This window comes from Acanthaster planci, linkage group LG15, assembly GCF_054643075.1.
Source record: "Acanthaster planci isolate LZ-2023a linkage group LG15, COTS_SCS, whole genome shotgun sequence".
Taxonomy (NCBI): domain Eukaryota; kingdom Metazoa; phylum Echinodermata; class Asteroidea; order Valvatida; family Acanthasteridae; genus Acanthaster; species Acanthaster planci.
In genome coordinates, this window is record NC_141791.1 from 3,445,760 (window position 1) to 3,464,267 (window position 18,508).

Below are 18,508 nucleotides of genomic sequence, written 5' to 3' on the forward strand. Positions count from 1 at the left end.
TGGCTATGAAAATATGAACAGGTTGGAAAACGGTAGTTTTGTCATAAAAGTGATAAAATCACAAAATGCTTAATCTTCAGGACGAGCTTAAAACTTAATTCCTAAGCTTGCAAATTCGTCATAACTGTCTTGACGATCATATTTAAAAGTTCCAATTGACTAAAAATGAACCATCCAAATCTCTTTCTGGGTATAAAGCATGCAATGTATTCACTATCAAACACAATAGGGCATTTATCGATTCGTTTGGAATCAAAAACAAAGAATGAATATTGATTATTTCACTGTCTTTATCCCACACCTGTCAACTTACGTCCGCCTCAGCACAGCGACAATTTTGTATTGCTTCACCCATCAACACAGCGGAAAGGACGGACCCTTCACAATTTATAACCATTTCTCCTTTTGAGCGTTTGGGAGTAATAAGATAGGTAAGAATTTTCATTCTTTCGCCCATTTTTTTTTATCACGATGAAGTAAATATTATTTACTTTGAAAACGATATCGAAAGGGATAAAATAAACGAGGCAATTTACTTTGCTCGACTGTGCGTGCAGTGTTATGAGAATTATTTTTCCATCGATTGGATGATATATCGATTTTGTTACATCCCTTTCTAGACATTTTCAGCGCTATGATTTATGTAGTTTTACGCCAATCTTCAGATACTTTGAACGAATAAATGCCGTCGATAGGCTTTTGTGGTTTTGTCTGTGAGTACAGTTATTAATTGTAACCACTTTGTTGAACAGAAAGAGCTTAACTTGTCGGCCAATTTAGATGTGCATTGAATTGAATCAGAACGATTCCATGATCTGAGCGAAGTGTTTTCGGAAAACACTGCACGAAATAAGGAAAATGACATCAATTTTATTAATTCTTCCAGCTTGCCAAGTGACGCCTGTCCCTCAACTCAGCGTCACGAGGCAATGATGCCGCCGGACAAGTCCCGACTCAAGCCCAGCACTTTCCTGCTGGCAGCCGTGCTGATCGCTCTTGCCCGTAAGTACATCGATAAAAACGACATTATTCTATCGTTCGACAGTAGTTAATGATGCTCATTTTCGATCAAACTGACAGGCAAAGTTCTGATGAATTTTAATTACGTTTGGCCTTTTCCAGCCCGTGCCCTAAGCATATTTTCTTAAACTATCAAGCAAGACGCTCTTTGTTTTAAAATCGAAGCCAGTTTATCGACAAAATAGGAAGGGAAATTAATATGAGTTGATGGTTTCTCACGGGAAGAAGGTCACAAATTGCGCTAAAATAGACATTACAAATCGAGATGGTAGACTGTAAAAGAAAGGTTTTCTTTCTCTCGTCTTGTCAGCTAATTTTATGAAAGGGTTACAGGAGGATTAAAGACAGGAGATTGCTTCCAACGAACATTTTCAAACTTATTTAAAAAATAAAGATGTATTTTGTCGTTGATACCCGCCCCGGCTCCACCCCGTCCAGGAACCACGGCAGGTTTCGTCAACATGCAAATTAAATACGCCTGCGAAGGAGAGATTCTCCGCCTGGACTGCGGAGAGAAGTTCATCAAGGTGTGGAGCGCCCTGTACGGCCGTGCCAATCCAACCATCTGCCAGGAGGACCTGATGGCACCCCTCCCCGCCCCCTGCAGGGCCGACAAGTCCAACTTCGAGACGATCCGCCACTGTGACGGCAACCACACCTGCGAGGTGCAGGCGGCTAATTCCGTCTTCGGGGAGGCGTGCGACAGCATCAAGAAATATCTGCAGGTGGAGTACTACTGCCGCAGCGAGACACCGTCGGAATGCAATCCAAGAGGTACCCTGAAATATACTGAGCTCTTTGCTCTGTGATTATGTTGAAATAATTGTGATGGGCAGGACCATTGAGGACAAGACTACTCCTCGACGGTACGAGTTGTTCGGCAAGGGTCCCCCTTTGGTTAATTTAATAGAGCTGGACAGACTATAGAGGGCGCTCTTCTGTCAAAACTCAGTACAGTACTATAATCTTCCGGGAAACTTGAAACAGGTACGCGGTGTCGCGACATAATGACAAAATCCAAGGAAACACTGCTCTTCATTTTGGTAACCTGAGAAAATTCTGTTATTGTCTGCTCGAAGCAGTACATTCGGAGGGTATATCTTAAATGAATTTATAGATATTCGGTTATTATGGAGAACCATGATAACATGTTTCCTTGCTCTGCCGGGGCCTGCGTGTAATTATTATAACGCCACGTTCGGTTGAAACGGAGGGGGTGTTCCTTCCTCCATGATTAAACTTAGAGGGCATTCCTTTCTTTCTCTAGGATAGGCTCGTGGGAATCTTTTGTGCGTTCATTGTCATTAAATCTCAATAACAAAGCATGGCCTCTGGGAGGGCGCTCCATGCAGGCCCTCTATTTTTCCTATGCAATCCACAGTGAAACTTGGCCTGGCACACGCTGACATGACTGAGTACTTAGTAATAGTAAAGTTAGTCATGGTACTACTAGGCCTACTGCCTAGTGTGACCACCTTCATGGTGTGACTGGATGTACCTGAGTCCTGGTGAAAGTTCCATGTACGGTACAATAAGATAGATGAATGCCGCTTGACATCCTGTAGGCTGTGCAAATGCTTGCATTATGATTGAATGGTCTGAAAAATTGTGTTTTCCCATGTGAATCCCTCAATATTTTCCGTGCTAAATGTTTATGCTTTAACTTAACATTGCTAATCGGTAAATTGGAGGAAAAATTGGTTGTGTCTGTTTGTAGAATATTTATTTCTCTTTCCAAATTGACGTGTTCTACAGTCCTTTCATGACTCAAGAAATCAATGTCAATTTTTATTTCAGACTCTCCAACGTACAACACCAAGTATGCGTGCGATGGCACCGACTTGGTGCTGGAGTGCCCCAACCCAGGGGAAGTCATCAAGATCCTGGACGCCAACTACGGCCGGCAGGGCTCCGACGTCAACTGTACCTACCGGCCTGGCATTGATGACATTTTCTGCGACGACGACACGGGGGAGTCCTTTGAGCACGTGTGCCTGGAATGCCGCGGCAAGGACGAGTGTACGGTCCCTGTGGGCCCCCAAGAGTTCAAGGATCGCTGTCTGAACACCAACAAATACCTCTCGGTGCAGTACGTCTGCGTCTCGACAGAAGCTGAAGAAGAAGGTAATGGATGACATGTGTAGCTGTGATGTGTAATGGGTGTTCTTGGCGTGTTTCATGAGCTTTCTTTACTGAAGCACATTGCATCCATGGGCAAATGTGCTATGCAAATCTGTTCATTAATATTTTTATTACTGTCCATGCATTTTAACTTGATGTTAACGGTAGTGAATAACATTCCTTTTTTTTTTAATTTAATTTCACAAAATTGCCTGATTGTAGGGTTTGTAATTTTTATCATTCGCTTTAACATTCAAGTCGACGGATCACATCCAACATAGTAGGCAGTAATTTGGTGGCTTTTGGAGTGAACAGTGTGTCAGGACAGCTCTACGTACATGTAGGCTTTTGATCATAGATCAAGCTGACATATTGGGTCTTTAAGATGAATGGCGCTCTAAAGGAGCGGTCTGGGACTCCACATAGGGAAAAAGTTAAGGAGATATGTATGATCAATCAGACCATCATTAAACTATCACAAATTTACAAGCTTTCCAATGATCTGTAAGCAAAAATGTCTCACTTGTGGCGGGTCCTATAACTGGTCTATAACTGGATTTGTGTCCGGCAGTGTTACCCAACCAGATCTTACAACTCAGGCAACACTTACGGGACCTCCAGTGGTTATTTGACGCCTTTCGTTTTTTCTTAAACTTTGATGATTATACAGACGAAGAAGACGAGCGCGATACGCCTCAGGGAAGCGAACTCCCTGAGGAAGAGCGGCCCCGACCTGAGAGACCAGGACGTAAGTTCCTTGGGGAGAGATCACTCATCCACACATAGTGCAAATTTTATCACCGTTGCCCACATGAATCTTGTGACGACATGGCGCAGATTTGTTGCCGTTCATTGAAAATGAACTGTAGCATGTTCCTTCTAAGTTTCAAATTAATTATTTGACTTCAAGCAGCGTACAATCAGCGCCATCAAAACGGTTTCTGATTTTTTTGTTAACCGGATTGTTAAGTTGAAGAAAAGTTAATTGCTCTCACTACCGGTTTTTTTTACAGCGTTAACAATTTTAGAAATCATTTGGAAGAAGTGTAACTTTTTGACAAAATGTGATTTTGCAGCCAATGGCAATCCTGCTGTGGAGACGACCTCCGCCCCACGCCCACGTGGCCCCCGTGAGTACCTTGAATTTACCACTTGGAGTTGGTATTACTTCAGTTGGAAAGTTTGAGTTTCGAAAAGGCAAGATATTGAAGCCAAATGGCACAACAGCCAAATACCACAAAAAGTAACGCACCGGGGTCATTTGAGTAGTATTTATTTACTGTTTCTAACCCCATGCTCAAATTTTTCAACAGTACAGGTTCAAAACTTGAATGTCATCACCGTGAATAATATGCATAATTTTTGTCTGAATGGGTTGATTCCCCCCAAATCGGTCTCTGCAGTGACGTTGCGTTTGAAAACTAAAAAAAGACAAGACAAGAGAAATAATATTTTTTTTCCTTTCTTACCTAGAAATTTTCAGCCTTCTGAAGCCCGGACAAGGTAACCATGAAAAGATGTTATTGTTTGTTTTGACAAGTTTGATCACCTGTGACTTTTAACCTGATTTGTCCCATCAGTTACCCTTTTTAGAAAACCCACAAACTGCCATGATTGTTAATAAAGTGTAATTTACCTTGGGCCACATTGAATTATCCAAACTAAAAGCATGAGGTGCCACATTTCAAACAATTCGTGTTTTTGCAGGTTCAAGGATATTTTACATTCTCGCACAAGAGCTGCAGAGAGTGGCACAGTCGTGTTGGCATCTGAATCCTCTAGCTCAAATCGTTATTTCTTTAGTTAAATTTACTGTTGTTATTTTTCGAGCGACTCTCACTTCTTGGTTTTGCTCCCAGCTATTTCTGCTTCTGGCAGCATTGGAGCATCTCAAGGAGAATCTGGCAGTAAATCGTTCATTTGGAACGGTGGCCTCCCAGCCCCAAAGCCGGGTAAGAACTGGTGTCCAGTTTCATCGATTCTTAGCACATCTTCACTTTCAAATTCAATTTAAGCCTCGTCAGGGCAAGATTCACCGAATTGGAGCCTTTTGTGGCAGAACTCATAGAGTTTATAGAATGACCCTTCTAGTGTTTATCCCTCCTTGCAAAGTAGAGCAGAATATTCCCTTTTTTTATCAAGCGGCTAGGCAGCAAATGGTCTACACTGTGGTTATTCTGTTCCTAACAAGAAAAATGTGAGTCGGTCGTGATCCAAAGAGATGTTGCTTTAAGGTTGGTGCAACTCCTCAGAAAGAAGTTCAGGAGTTCCCCCGGCGGTGGCAGTTTGATTCAGAGAAGGTCTTTCTTCCCAACGTCCACAGGTAAAATTACAGCCCAGGGCAGCATCAGCTCCACCAGGCCCGACGGTACAGAGAGGAGCTTCACTTGGGGAGGTAAGGGGTAGCTAAGATTCAGTGAATGATTGTGAGAACATTGAAGTGGGTTCAAACCGTGAAAGAATGCGGGTGACTCAATCTCACACGATGAGTCTTAAAACCAGCCACCCCCCCCCGTAATCTTTGTTTCAGTTTGTGTTAAAGAGAGCAAACTGAACTCTTTTCTTTGAGGCGTCACTCAGTGCCCAAGTTCATGAGGCTCCACGCATTTCATGGAGACCGTAAGCAGGGGCCAATTTCATAGAGCTGCTTAAGCATGAAAAACTTTGCTTGACAAATCAGGTTACCAGCCAGAACTCCATGTGATGTGTATTGTTTTGGAATGGTGTGCACCTGTGTCTTGGTTAGCACGACAATCACATAGATTTTGAGCTGGTAACCTTTGTTTTTTAAGCAAGGGTTTTTGCACTTTAAAAGCAAATTTTATGCTTAAGCAGCTCTGTGAAATTGGCCCCAGCTGTAAGCACAAAGGCATGCTAATCTTGGACGAAAGATTGGCATAAATTTAAGTAATGTAACAATGGAAATCTCTATGCCCTCGCAACCGTTAGTACTTAACGCCAAACACCATCGTGAAATAGTGCTTAAGGTTAGCCATTTTTTCCTGCTGAAGTGAGTACGACTTCTCTACTAACTGTTAAGCAGCTCTGTGAGATTGGGCCTAGGCTAGCACCCTGATAAATATGGACATCAATGCGGATGAAAACTGTTGAAGGCTGCTAAATTGACATTGTGCAAGATTCTACTCAAAACTGGCTGTGGAAATTATCGACTCTTTTTTGTCAAGTCGGGTCTTGAATCGAGAAGTTTTTGGTCCACAACATCACGTTAATGTGTTATTCATGAAATTAAAGTGGATTTTTCCTCCTGCAAACGTTTGTTTGGATTTCAATAGAGCGTCTTCTGTACTGTCATGCCAGGGCCTTCATGCTTCTTTTGTGTCTTTGCGTGTGTTTACAAACGAAGTTTCAACTTTCCAGAAACCCGTATTGAAACTGAAGTTCTCTTTGCCTTTCCTTCAGGAGAGCCTTTCGAAGGATTTGCCTCCATCTTCAGGCCTGTTGGAGGTATTTCTTCTGCGAGGTTTTAAAAACGTTTATTCCTGAATGTCGGCTCGTGGTTAACCAAAGTTTCTGTAAACATCACTGACTTTATTAGAGCTGAGTTTTAAAAAGTGCAAACGATCTTATCTGTGACATAACTTCCGATGGACAAAACTGGGTATCGGCAGTTGCCAACGGAGTTGGATTTATTTTGAAATACCTGCTTAAAAGAGTTTTCACAATTTTAAAAATGATTTCAAGATTTTATTTTGAGCTTTCATGAATTGTCAAATGAATAAATGAATTGATAGCACTATAATCCTTCACACTTTCATGTCAATTGTGGTTCGGATTCCTTTGAAGTTTCACCAGGTTCTACTCAGGTGATCATGAAGATCATCGTGAAAACAGACTCCAACGGACAGAAGTATTTCACTTGGCAGCCACTGTCACCCGGAGAAACCTCTGGTAATTAACAGACATACCGACTGACAGACAGACAGTCTATGTGACTGATTAGTCGTAATCTAGTTTTAGGCCATCTGTGACTCAAAGGTTGCACAGGTCACCATTTTGAACCTAGTCGTGGGAGTTCTGCCCCTTCAAGTTCCCTGAAAAATGTCTTTGCCTAATAGCGCGCCCCCTTGACTCTGAAAAGATACGCTGTCTGTGGTCAAATTCAAGTCCTAAATTTGAAACCCTCTTGTGTGAAAAAGATGCCCTTGCTGTTTGCACCATAACTCTCCAAGTTCCACTAACTCTGGAATTATCGTCTGTTTCATTCGTTCCACATATCAGGCCGTGAATGTGCTATATTATTTATTTGTCTTTGCGATACATGCCTCAATTGCTCAGAGGTGCTGCCCCGGGGATCCAAGGTTTGTTACCAGAGGCATTGTGTTGACCTTATTTGGTCCTAAGCGCTGTCTGTTTTTAGCACATTTCGTCTTCCTTCATCCCCAGGTGGTGCTGAGTATTTGATGAAGATCGACTTGAGCAAGCTAACCCAGTACACAGAGCAGTTCACATTTGCTCAACTGATTGAAGACTTCAACAAGGGGCTCACGTTCTACAACATGTACAACAGTATGTCTTCACCTCACGAAAATCTTGCAGTTACTCAGGTCCTGCTGGGAGTATGTAGGAAGAGTTGTTTACTGGTCTGTTGACAGAGTAATTCACTTTTAATCGGTAGCTTTCACACTTCTCAGAATCTCTTTTCCCTTAACTTCCCAAAACTGTCACCGTGGGACCGCATAAGGCCGGTTAGCTCCAGGTGCTAGTCACTGCATTCTTCCAGAGTTCAATCCTGCTGTCAACTTGCTCTGTCCAACTGAATGTCCTTTTTTTTCTCTCTGATTTTTCACCCACAGAACCGTCGGACATCACTCCGCCCTTCCAGTTCTCCATCGGCAAGGGTCTCACCGCTTTCTTCCCGTCGATATACCAGCTGATCACTGAGGTGGACGCCACCACAGGAAAGACCGGTTAGTTTCTGGTCGACGTGAATTGCTCGAAGAGGCCGTTTCACGGCAGCGTACAAAGAGCCGGACAGTGCAGTTGATGTGCAGTTGGATCATGGCTGAAAACCCAGCTACTTGTCCCAAGTTTTCCCCACAAACAAAGTTCCCGAGAAGTTTCAAAGAAGAGGCAAATGTTATTGTTAAAATCGTCTAGGTTTTCACACAAATCGTTTGCCCAGCAGCACACCTGCAAATTCTGTCTGGAATGCCAAGCGTCGTTCCTTGCTCCACTATGACCAGCTCAGGAAAACTTAACCCAAATTTCTGTTTTTTTTTTTTTTTCTAACCTTGCAGTCACCGTTCCATCCCCCTCCTCATCAAGTTTCCAAGTTCTCCTGGATGGCGGCAACCGGCAGATTATTGACTACCTCTTGACATTTGCCAACATGAACCAACAGCTCCGATGTAAGTCTCCTTTGTATCTCTGTAAGCGTCGTGCTAACTGTTAGTGATTCCGCCGGCCTGAGGCCAGTGATATGACCATTTTGTAATCAGCCGTATATCAGGATTTCTAGGTCATTTGGATTTTGTGAGAGCATATCTTTGCAAATTTTTTTCAACTGTGGACTTGGTAGTTGGAACAGTTTTGAAAGTGGCATTTGGACCAACAGAATTAAACATATTGTTTTCATGTTTTTCTCTTTGTAGCTGAGCTGCAAGATTACAACCTGAGAATACCGCTGAGGTTCTACGACGAGACGACCAAACAGATTCAAGACATCAAAATCCCTTTCTACGTCAGCTACAACGGTTTTGAGGGTACTCTGTCGTCTGTGTTCAGTAAGTCAGAGCAGTGGTACATTTGCGTGGTCTGAACTCCCCTTCATGTGCAAGAGTTTTCTGTGCCAGAAACCAATGTTGTAGTCTAGACCACTTGAAGCCCCCCCCACCCACCCTGGGAAAAAGTACGTCGCCCAAACCCCTTCCGGGGAAAATCCTTGCGACGCAAGACCGTCACAAGACCATCATCAGACCAACAGACCTCCAGCCTGAATTCAAGTCACAACGTCTTCCAATGAACTGTGACGAAAGCATTCGTTTCTCATTATTCACCCAGTTTCTTGTGTCTGGCCTTGTGGTTTCCTCAAAGACAAATCCGCTAAAGAATCTTTCTAAGGTTTTCATCATTTTATGTTTGCACTATTGTTTACAGATTACAGAGTAGATGGGTTTAATTATAATATTGGTCTATGTATGATGAAAGATTTTTGTAAATGTCTCTGTAGATGTGATGCCGAAACCGTCAACTCAGTTTGGAATGAAATTCCAAATCGTCGGGGAAGGCGGCAACACACAGCTCATCACTCTGCCGTTCACCCTGATCGAGTACCAGGGAAGGAAGATGCTGTTCCTGAGTGAGTTGTTTCAGATTACCAGTGAAAACGTCGGTCATCTGTTCTCTTAAAACAATTTTGGGCATCACTGAACATGTTTTTGTAGTAATGTGTGTTGATTGGTTGCCACTTTCACTGATGTGCAAACACAGCGTTGATGATGAGGACTTTTTCCAGATTTCCTGTTGATCATTTTTCCTGTGTTTAGCCCTGCCGACCTGTGCTGCCTACAAGATGTATGGCTTTGTTGACGACAAGGAATATCTTATCGACCCCGATGGAGTCAATAAAGGAGAACAGCCGTTTGTTGTGCAGTGTGATATGGACAAGGGTGAGCTTTTGTTTACGTTCTTCATTGGTATCCACCTTGAGCAGAAGCACCCCCTCGTTGGTTGAAAAAAGCCACGTTGGTAGGGAGTGTTCATTTTGTTGGTAGTTACGCGACCGCAATGTGTTGCATGTCATAGTCGTTTGTGGACCAGCGAAGTGCAGCAGCCAGCAAAGGAGCCTCCGTTGCTAGGGAAATTGCGCCCTCTCTTGGTCCGCTTGGGCATTTGCCGTTTGTAACATAAGGGTCTTCACCATTTGTCAGCTGTCCAGCCCCAGGTCCTAATGCAGGTTATTCAAACGAATGAAAGACATCCCTTTGATCGCCATTGTCCACTCGTTCTTGCAGGCAATCAGCCTGGTGACTTGTGCCGGTCACAACTACAGCTGTACTGACCGTTGCCATAGAAAACAGTGATGTTATTGTAATTAGTTAATTAAGCCTATTTGAAGCGTGGCGGACACAATAGGGGGCGCAATTTGAAGTGGGTAAATTTGGAGGGCGTACAAAAGATTTTACCCAAACCAAATGGTTCCTTCCTGTTGTGTCGGCCACATTTCAAATAGGCAGATGCATCAGGCCTACCTCACAATGTGCTACCACAGACCAGTGGCTATGTCTGTTGACTGAATGAGCCCATGCATTTCCAGTTGGCAAAGACCTAGCCTTAGCCGTAGACCCATTTTTTTGACACGGAGTCAATAGCCGCACTTCTTGCAGTCTTTGGGGAAATCTCGTTGTGTTTAGACACACTGGTAGTGTAGATTCAAATTAAGCAGTGTTCAAGACCATGCGATAAAAACTTCATCTCATATTTTCAAAGAAGTGTTTTTGGAATTTGTTATTGTGTGTGGTTATTTCCTATTGTCACTGAACAATTATTTCTTATTGCTTACTGTTAATGTCGAACAAAATATTTAGGTGAAACCATTATCAACCACAATCGCGAGGAGTCGACTGTGGCGACATACCCGGCCGGTGAGGACCGAGCGGACGTCGACATCACGTACGAGGGTGCCTCGCCAGCCCAGCTCGCCGCCCTGCGGACCGTCTCGGAGACATGCGAGCAGGAGCTGTCACATGAGTGCATCCAAAAGTCGGTCCACTTTGTGGGCGGAGATGCGCGGATCTGGTGGGAGAGTCTGGACGGGACGAAGAGAGACAACTGGGGTGGGGTGGATACCGGCGTCAGCAAGTGCCACTGCGGACTAACAAATGGTGGGTCTCAATTAATGAGCACTCTGAACTTTAATCGGTAAGCTTACAAAATATTGAACTTCTGGGGTCAACAACTCCAGATATTCTTGTGTTGGTTTTTTTTTTGTACTAATTTTAGTAAATTTTGTTCCGTAGTTTTATTGTTCTTAATTTTATCTTATTAATGAAGGATGTAGCCACAAGTTGGTCGACCTGAGGCATGTAAAGGTGTCTTAAGGTGGGTTCATACTTCAGGCGAAACTGAAGCAGATGCAATGTCATGAAACACTTGCGGTGAAATCTGCCCCAGTTAAAATGGACTGGACTTTGGGAATCAAACCCAGGCTGTGTTGTTGAGAGGCAAATGCTTTGTGCGCTAGCCACCTGCGCTGCCCGTGCTGCCTGTGTATGGTTCCCGACTTGACTTTTATGAAGTGATCTTGTTCCAAATGTGACTTGCGTTTGGCTAAGCTGCGCGATGAGGATTAGCCTGTAACTCACTCCATACAATGCCCCTTTCGGTTCCTTTGCATCGTTTCACTTCAGCGTGCTTCATCAAAGGAAGTGCCTGCAACTGCGACCACGGCCAAGGGACGAGCGATTGGGGAGCCCTGACCGACAAAGACACCCTTCCCGTCCGTCGGGTCGTCTTTAAGAAACCTGCCGCCCAACAGGGGCAGGACAAACTCAAAGTTGGCCCTCTGAAGTGCAGCGGTGATCTCAGTAAGTGTTCTTCAATGATTTTTTTCCCCACGTAGAAGTTTTGTTAAAGTTCTGTCATTTAGGGCTTTTTTCTGTTGAAAAAAGATTTCACTCATGGCACTCCATTTAAATGTTTAAAATCGGCTCAGGATAATGGATGCAACTTATTCTCGAGCCGCAGGCCTTCATTCTCTTAACCAAACAAATATTTATTCCTATTCGTAAATACCATTTTAGTCACAGAGTCTAAAGAAATCAATATACGATTAATTTCCCAGGATTTTGTTCAAGAATATTACTTCCTTTTCCCTGAACACCCCCGTCCATTTGATGGTATATTCCTTGTGCAAGTAGTCCAGAAGAATCTCCTTATATGGACTCGGCACGCGCGTGGCAAGTTCTGCTTGCCGCGTGCACACAGACTCTTGACCAATCGGAGTCGATTAAACTGTCTTGTGTCCAGGTGCCAGAGCGTGCTTTACGTAGTGGGCCTTATCACATGGCAGCAAGCATTATCGCGTGTTAATACACAGTCATGTTGCAAGTGGTTGGATAAGGAAACTGTCTCAGGTATTTATCAATCCTGTGTGAAATATTGTCCATTTCAGCCAGAGTGCTCATAAATTTCTTTGAGCACACTTTGACCGTGTTTGTACATTTAATAAATCGAGAAGTTTGTCGGGTTTTTTTCAGGTTCCAACACCCTGCAGTTTTTCATCGTGTTAATGCAAATGCTAGCTCGTGGTAAGTTGGACGAAAACAAGTGTGCATTTCACATGGATGTTTCATTTGAAATAAATTTTGAAGCAGCAATTATTGGCTTAAGTGCAACTCTGATGCCTTTATTGACTGAGGTAACTGGCACAACACGTTGAACCCTTGCTTTTGCTGACAAAGTGACATTGTAACTATTTTCCATGATGGTGCAGATCCCCGCGGCAAAATTCTGAAGACATGCGACGACTACAAGAAGATTGGCTACGAGCTGGACGGCGTGTACCTGATCGATCCGGACGGGGGCGGAGGAGAGAAGCCATTCACTGTCCATTGTGACATGCAAAGCCAGGAGTACGGTAGGCATTTCTTGAAAACTTGATACTTTGAACTCTCCAGAAATTGGACGATGAGTCCATCTGTGTACACAGGCACAGCCTGTGCGTGTTGAGCAGGAACTTGGTAACTGTGTGCAGGACCTGTTTAGGTCGCAAATATCGCTCTGTGGATGTGTGAAAAATACGAGGTTGGGGCAAGAAATATCAAACAAATAATGTTCAAATGACTCTCAAAAGTCATTATTTATGGCATTTGGCTGTATATCAAAAGTCGGTTGCTATGCCTTTGGTTTTTTTTAAGTCCTAATTTTGTGGGCCCAAAGTAAAAACGTACGTGAGTAATCAAGAAATAGCCTTTACTCAACAAATCAAGAGAGTTAAGTTCCTCAGCTCAGGGTAACGAGATTTTTTTTATCGTTGCGCAGGTGTCACCCTCGTTCACCACGAGCTGAGTAACGAGCGGACCATGGTCAACAACTTTGAGGAGCCCGGCAGCTACAGCATGGACATCCATTACGGCGCCACCTTGAGGCAGATAGAAAACCTGAAGGCGGTGTCAGGCGTCTGCGAGCAGTCGCTCACCTACGAGTGCCAGCGGTCGGCGTTTCGCGTCGGCGGCGTGCAGTACCACTGGTGGATGTCGTTTGATGACGAGAAGACAGACCCGAGACCCTGTCCACTCCCGAGGGGCATAGGCCCTCCACGCAGGACTTGGGTCTTGGCCATCTTGTCTAGATCTCTTTCCAAAATTAATCCAGTTCCTTCTTCTCTGCTTTCCTCGATTATCTTCTCCAGCTGTTTCTAGGTCTCAGAGGTTTGACGTAGTCAATCTTGATGCTGGGGCCAAATCTTTAGAGCTGCTTAACACACAAAGTTTGCTACGTAGAGAAAATATTTACTGAGCAAGAACACGTTACCGGGCAATTTCGTCACTGTCTTCACCAAGAGACAGAAGTCTATCCAAAGAGTAAAATCCCGGCTTCGAGAAAACCGCATTTAACGTTGGTCTCTTTTGCAAACAATCATTTCCCCAAGACTTAACTTTCACTTGACTATAAATAAGCTACCTCATTAAAGATCAGATCTTAAATGACACATAAACCACAAAAGATATTTATAGGAATCAATTACAATTGTTTGTTTTGTAAACAAACACATTTGTCATGTTCGCGAAAACGTTGGACTTCGTGTGCATTTTGTCTCTTTGTGAAAACGGTCCGTGTTGGCAAGTGCCAGGTGCAAATTGTTACATTTGTGTTCATTTCCTGAGTTACTTTTGTCTCTTCTTGAAGATGGTAAAATGGATTTTGCCCACGGTTTTGCCCTTTAATGGTAACCTCCATGTCTGTGGAGGACTACTTTCTCTCTTCATGAAAGTGGTAAATGTGGATTAAGTTGCCTTTTGCCCGTGGAGATCATCGTGATTTGGCTGATTTGAGTAGATTTGGTAACAAATGATTACACCACCTTGTAGGCAGCAGTTAGCCTTGCTGATTTTGAAAAAAAAACAGAAATTTGAAAAAAGTCACGATTTGGGGCACTTTTCTCTCTTCTTTAAAACGGTGACAATTCGTCACAACAGTTTTTATCTGCTGTGGCTGGTTCGTGGCTGACATTTGCCTACCACATAAATTGTTTTAGCCGGATTTTCTGCTTAGCAGGGGCCAATTTCATAGAGGTGCTTAAGCACAAAATTTGCTTAAGCATGAAAAACTTTGCTTGATAAATCAGGTTACCAGCCAAAAGTCTTTGTGATGTTTATTGTTTTGGAATGGTATTCACCTGTCTTTTGGTTTGCGTGACAATCACATAGATTTTGAGCTGGTAACCTTTGTCTTTTAAGCAAGGTTTTTTTGCCCTTAAGCAAATTTTGTGCTGAAGCAGCTCTATGAAATTGGCCCCAGCTCTTTGAAAAATGGACCCCAGGCTGGTCAGAAGCTTTGGATTGAGCAGTGACGAAGGAATTCGTCTGTTGCGGTCCACTTGAGTAAACTCATAGCTGGGATGATTTGTGAGGGAGTTTTAATAGCTTGTGACAGTGGGCCGGTTTGGGTGTTTCAGAAAGGCCAAGGCCATCTGAGAATGATGCATGCGCTGGCAGGGCAGCATGTATTGCTGGCCTCGGGTGCACCAAACAGGGATATGTTTGAATACCGAATTGGCCAATCGTAAAGTAGTATTAAAACGGCATCCATCAGAATTGTTTGAAATGTTACGCTACTGTTGCACGGCCCTATTGTGGTAAAATGATATCCAGGTAATGCGAGGGCGCTATTTCTGATTCTGAAATTATCACAGCCGAGAAATGAAGTGCTTTGAAGATATAATGTGTATCTCAACATGAACAAATCGTCTGTGAGACTTTTTTCTTCAGACAAATGATGCAAGTCTAACTTGCATCTGTTTGCAAGTCTTCCAAAAAAAGCATGTATTCTTTCTAAAATATCAAATTCTTGGGTCGCTAGGACATTAAAAACATCTTCACGACCTTCAAAAACCAAAAGGACAAGACGGCAACAGGGTCAATATTTCAGTTGCTCTTTCTCGAAATGTACATGAAGAGAGCTACATCATTTTACCAAAGTAGGACGGCGTGACTTACATAGCGCTGCTCGTTTCCTTGACAGCTTGCCTGGCTAACAACAACTGTGTCTGTGACAAAGACGACGGTGTCTTGCGGAAGGACGTGGACGTCTTGAAAGACAAGAGCAAACTGCCCGTCATGCAGCTGCGCTACGGCGACACGGGAGGCAGTGACGAATTAGGCTACTACACGCTGGGCCCCCTCAGATGCTGGAAGGACTCGGGGAAAACCGTCGCCACCCGGAGTAAGTGTCCTAGTGAAATTGGAGTTCCTGTTGACGAATGTGCCCTTTCTTGTGTAAAGCTTTCAGCTACCATATTGAAACATTTTGTCCCAGAGGTTTTGGAAACTGTTCAAAAAATGTTATTGAATCGTCTTTAACGGACTAATCAGTGGCAGTTCTCAAGAAGTCCTTTCGTAAGATTTTGCTTGAATGTTTTGGAAGGTGCTGAGATCTTTCCAAAAAATTGTACTAGCTTAATCTAGAGGCAGTGTTTTTCACAGGGATTAGGACATCAGTTAAATTGTGGTTAGCAAAAGACTTTAACTTACACAGAAATAGTTGCTTGCCTTGTCAAATTTTACAGCCCAGATGTGCTAACAGTTGTGCGCTTCTACATGGTGCCTTGTGGGGTACCGGAACAATGGAAGGTACCCCACAATGCCAGTTTTGATCCTTATGGGGTACTAAATTGGTACCCCACAAGAATTTCACAAAATAGATATTTCAAATTTACTCAAAAAGGAGGCATTTTCAACTGCCATTCATCGTCGCAAATTGAAGTGTTTTATATAAGGGACATACGGTTGAAATTCCAACCCAGGAAACTGAATTTGGTGGAAATGGCAGTGATTTGAGATTTTGTCCGTGTTGTGTGGGAGTTTTGTACATGAGAACACAGGAAATACCCCACAAGTATACACCTGTAAGGGTATGTGCAGAGTCCTGTTCTGTCGCATCAGGAAAGTGGGCCCGTGGAAGGGGGCTCCGTCAGGAGAAAATTGTGTTCTCAACAATTCAGTGGAACCTGGCCCTTCGCTTTCCCCAGGACTATTCCTCCACATTGTGATGATTTACCTTTTTTTTCTCAGTGGAGCTCAGCTCGTGCGATGCCATCAAGAGGGCTGACCCCGCAGCACGGAGCGGCAACTATTACATTAAGCCGTACCCAAACATGGACCGATTCTACGTCTATTGTGACATGTCCGGAACAGAGGGTAGGGAACAGTACAGACCGCAACTTCGGTTGAAAAAAAAAACTCAAATTACGGTATTCCTACTTAGTTTCACCCAAAATTCAAATGATCTTCATCATCGCTGTTTTCAAGAACTAAAGTGCGTGTACTGCGTGTAGACACTTCACAATAAACATTGTGGGTTTCTGGAACTGACAGAGAGGTGTGCGTGTGCAGTGCAGAAACTGACGAGTTGTAGAATAACCTTGATTTTCACGAACTAACTTGCAAGCAGATAACTCCTTTTTAGAGACAAACGCTTTGAAGGGCTTTGCACCGGTCCACTGCATGGTGTACTTGGAGCCTGTCTGTTCAGTGATCCTAACGCTGGTTTGCACCATCCACTATGCGGGGTTTGGTGTCCGTAAATGTCACGACGGATCGTCGATTGTGATCCAGATTTTTGTGAAACAAACACAGCCCCAGAGGGTTAAAAAAAATTGCAACTGGAAACCATTGGACATGGGAAGTTCAGAAAAGAGTCACTTTGTGAAAACAGAAATGCACTGAATGTAAAGCACGCAGCGCTTTGTTGTAACTGTTGAAAATGAGAATTACCTTTTTTTAAAAATTTTTAATTGTGTGTCAAAGGACTGCACTCGAGTACCACCAAGTGTAAGTTTGTGATGACATAGTTTCTGCTTGTGACTCGTCTGTTTTTAGGAGTGACTGTCGTCTACCCCGATGCCGTTCGCACTCTGGACATTGATGGCTTTTACGAGGAGCCCGGCACCTGGGCTCGGGCCGTCCGCTACGGGCCGTCCCAGGCCCAGCTCCAGGCCCTGACGACTCTGGCCGCCTCCTGCAAGCAGTTCATCAGTCACGGCTGCCACGGCTCACTGCACAACGACGACGTGACGGGGAAGGTCTACACCTGGTGGCAGTCCCGGCGGGGGGAGAAGATGACCTACTGGGGAGACACCAAGGAAGGTTGCCAGTGCTTCGCCGATAAAAGTAAGGAGAGGACGTGGTTGATCGCAAGTCATGGAATTCTCACTTGGGTTGCAAGTCATGGAATTCTCATTTGGGTTGTAAGTCATGGAATTCTCATTTGGGTTGCAAGTCATGGAATTCTCATTTGGGTTGTACTACCTGACTGTCCAAGGGAGGCCGGTGTAGAAATAATGAATGATTATAAGTGCCATGGTGAGAGTACTTGTATGAGGTGACAGATGGAGCGGTCATCGTCCATTGCATTAAATTATTCTGTCCACTACACAAATGCGAAACTTTCTTGTAATTTGGAGCATATGCATATTAGTTTAAAGGCAAAAAAAGGTGGACAGGTCACATGCGACGGGAATGTTTGCTGCCACCAAGTGCCTCAAAAAGTCTGCTATATTCCACTTGATGACACACCAACAAAGATGAGAATGGAATAAAAAGGGAAGAAATATAAGTTATTGATATCAAAAATAACTACAGTGCTTACCAGTCCTGTCGTACACAAAGTGCTCCTTTATGTACGCGTAAACCACTGTTTTCTGATTTCCGAAGCTTCTCTTTTTTTTTAACGTGTCCGTCTCCAGGCTGTCATGATCCGAGCAAAAAGTGCAACTGCGACGTCAACGCGCAGAGTCTGAGCTCCGACGAGGGCTACCTGACAGACAAGAGTGCGCTCCCGGTCTCCGCCATACGCTCGGGCGACGTCAGCGACAACAACGGCTGGGAATACGGCACGGTCAAACTGGGGCCCTTGATGTGCCAAGGAGGTTGGTTTGGTGCACCAAGAAAAAATGGGAAAACCTGCAGCTGTGACTGTCAAAGATTACGTGAAGCAAACCCACACTCTTCCACTTTTTGAGTTCTAAGATACCGCCCAAAGGGAGAGTTCTCCCAAGCACACTGACCTTTTTGATGAAAAGACACTCGTAATTATCCCCACGGTTGGTTGATTTGAACAATGCAGGCAATTCACAATACAGTGCGCCACCAAGAGTTTGCTGCAGACAAGCCGTTTTTCAAGTTTA

At 43.9% G+C, this 18,508-nt stretch overlaps 1 protein-coding gene across 2 annotated transcripts in view; it reads left to right on the forward strand.

The window, feature by feature from the left end:
* Nucleotides 1-308: 308 nt before the first annotated feature.
* The window catches only part of LOC110989137 (uncharacterized), a 56,190-nt gene continuing 37,990 nt past the window's right edge, over nucleotides 309-18,508 (forward strand). The window contains exons 1-26 of one of the 2 annotated variants that reach the window (XM_022253283.2): nucleotides 309-431; nucleotides 887-1,002; nucleotides 1,459-1,794; nucleotides 2,818-3,144; nucleotides 3,812-3,889; nucleotides 4,218-4,271; nucleotides 4,615-4,644; nucleotides 5,001-5,093; nucleotides 5,465-5,536; nucleotides 6,562-6,606; nucleotides 6,946-7,050; nucleotides 7,546-7,668; nucleotides 7,956-8,069; nucleotides 8,400-8,510; nucleotides 8,754-8,885; nucleotides 9,332-9,460; nucleotides 9,648-9,770; nucleotides 10,689-10,985; nucleotides 11,511-11,687; nucleotides 12,360-12,410; nucleotides 12,596-12,739; nucleotides 13,144-13,386; nucleotides 15,346-15,546; nucleotides 16,395-16,520; nucleotides 17,202-17,492; nucleotides 18,068-18,250. In XM_022253283.2, coding sequence (XP_022108975.2) covers nucleotides 930-1,002; nucleotides 1,459-1,794; nucleotides 2,818-3,144; nucleotides 3,812-3,889; nucleotides 4,218-4,271; nucleotides 4,615-4,644; nucleotides 5,001-5,093; nucleotides 5,465-5,536; nucleotides 6,562-6,606; nucleotides 6,946-7,050; nucleotides 7,546-7,668; nucleotides 7,956-8,069; nucleotides 8,400-8,510; nucleotides 8,754-8,885; nucleotides 9,332-9,460; nucleotides 9,648-9,770; nucleotides 10,689-10,985; nucleotides 11,511-11,687; nucleotides 12,360-12,410; nucleotides 12,596-12,739; nucleotides 13,144-13,386; nucleotides 15,346-15,546; nucleotides 16,395-16,520; nucleotides 17,202-17,492; nucleotides 18,068-18,250 — 3,658 coding nt within the window. In that variant the 5' untranslated portion in view covers nucleotides 309-431; nucleotides 887-929. Of the gene's footprint in view, nucleotides 432-643; nucleotides 714-886; nucleotides 1,003-1,458; nucleotides 1,795-2,817; nucleotides 3,145-3,811; nucleotides 3,890-4,217; nucleotides 4,272-4,614; nucleotides 4,645-5,000; nucleotides 5,094-5,464; nucleotides 5,537-6,561; nucleotides 6,607-6,945; nucleotides 7,051-7,545; nucleotides 7,669-7,955; nucleotides 8,070-8,399; nucleotides 8,511-8,753; nucleotides 8,886-9,331; nucleotides 9,461-9,647; nucleotides 9,771-10,688; nucleotides 10,986-11,510; nucleotides 11,688-12,359; nucleotides 12,411-12,595; nucleotides 12,740-13,143; nucleotides 13,387-15,345; nucleotides 15,547-16,394; nucleotides 16,521-17,201; nucleotides 17,493-18,067; nucleotides 18,251-18,508 lie in introns of those variants that run through there. The other variant, XM_022253284.2, reaches the window with a different exon arrangement.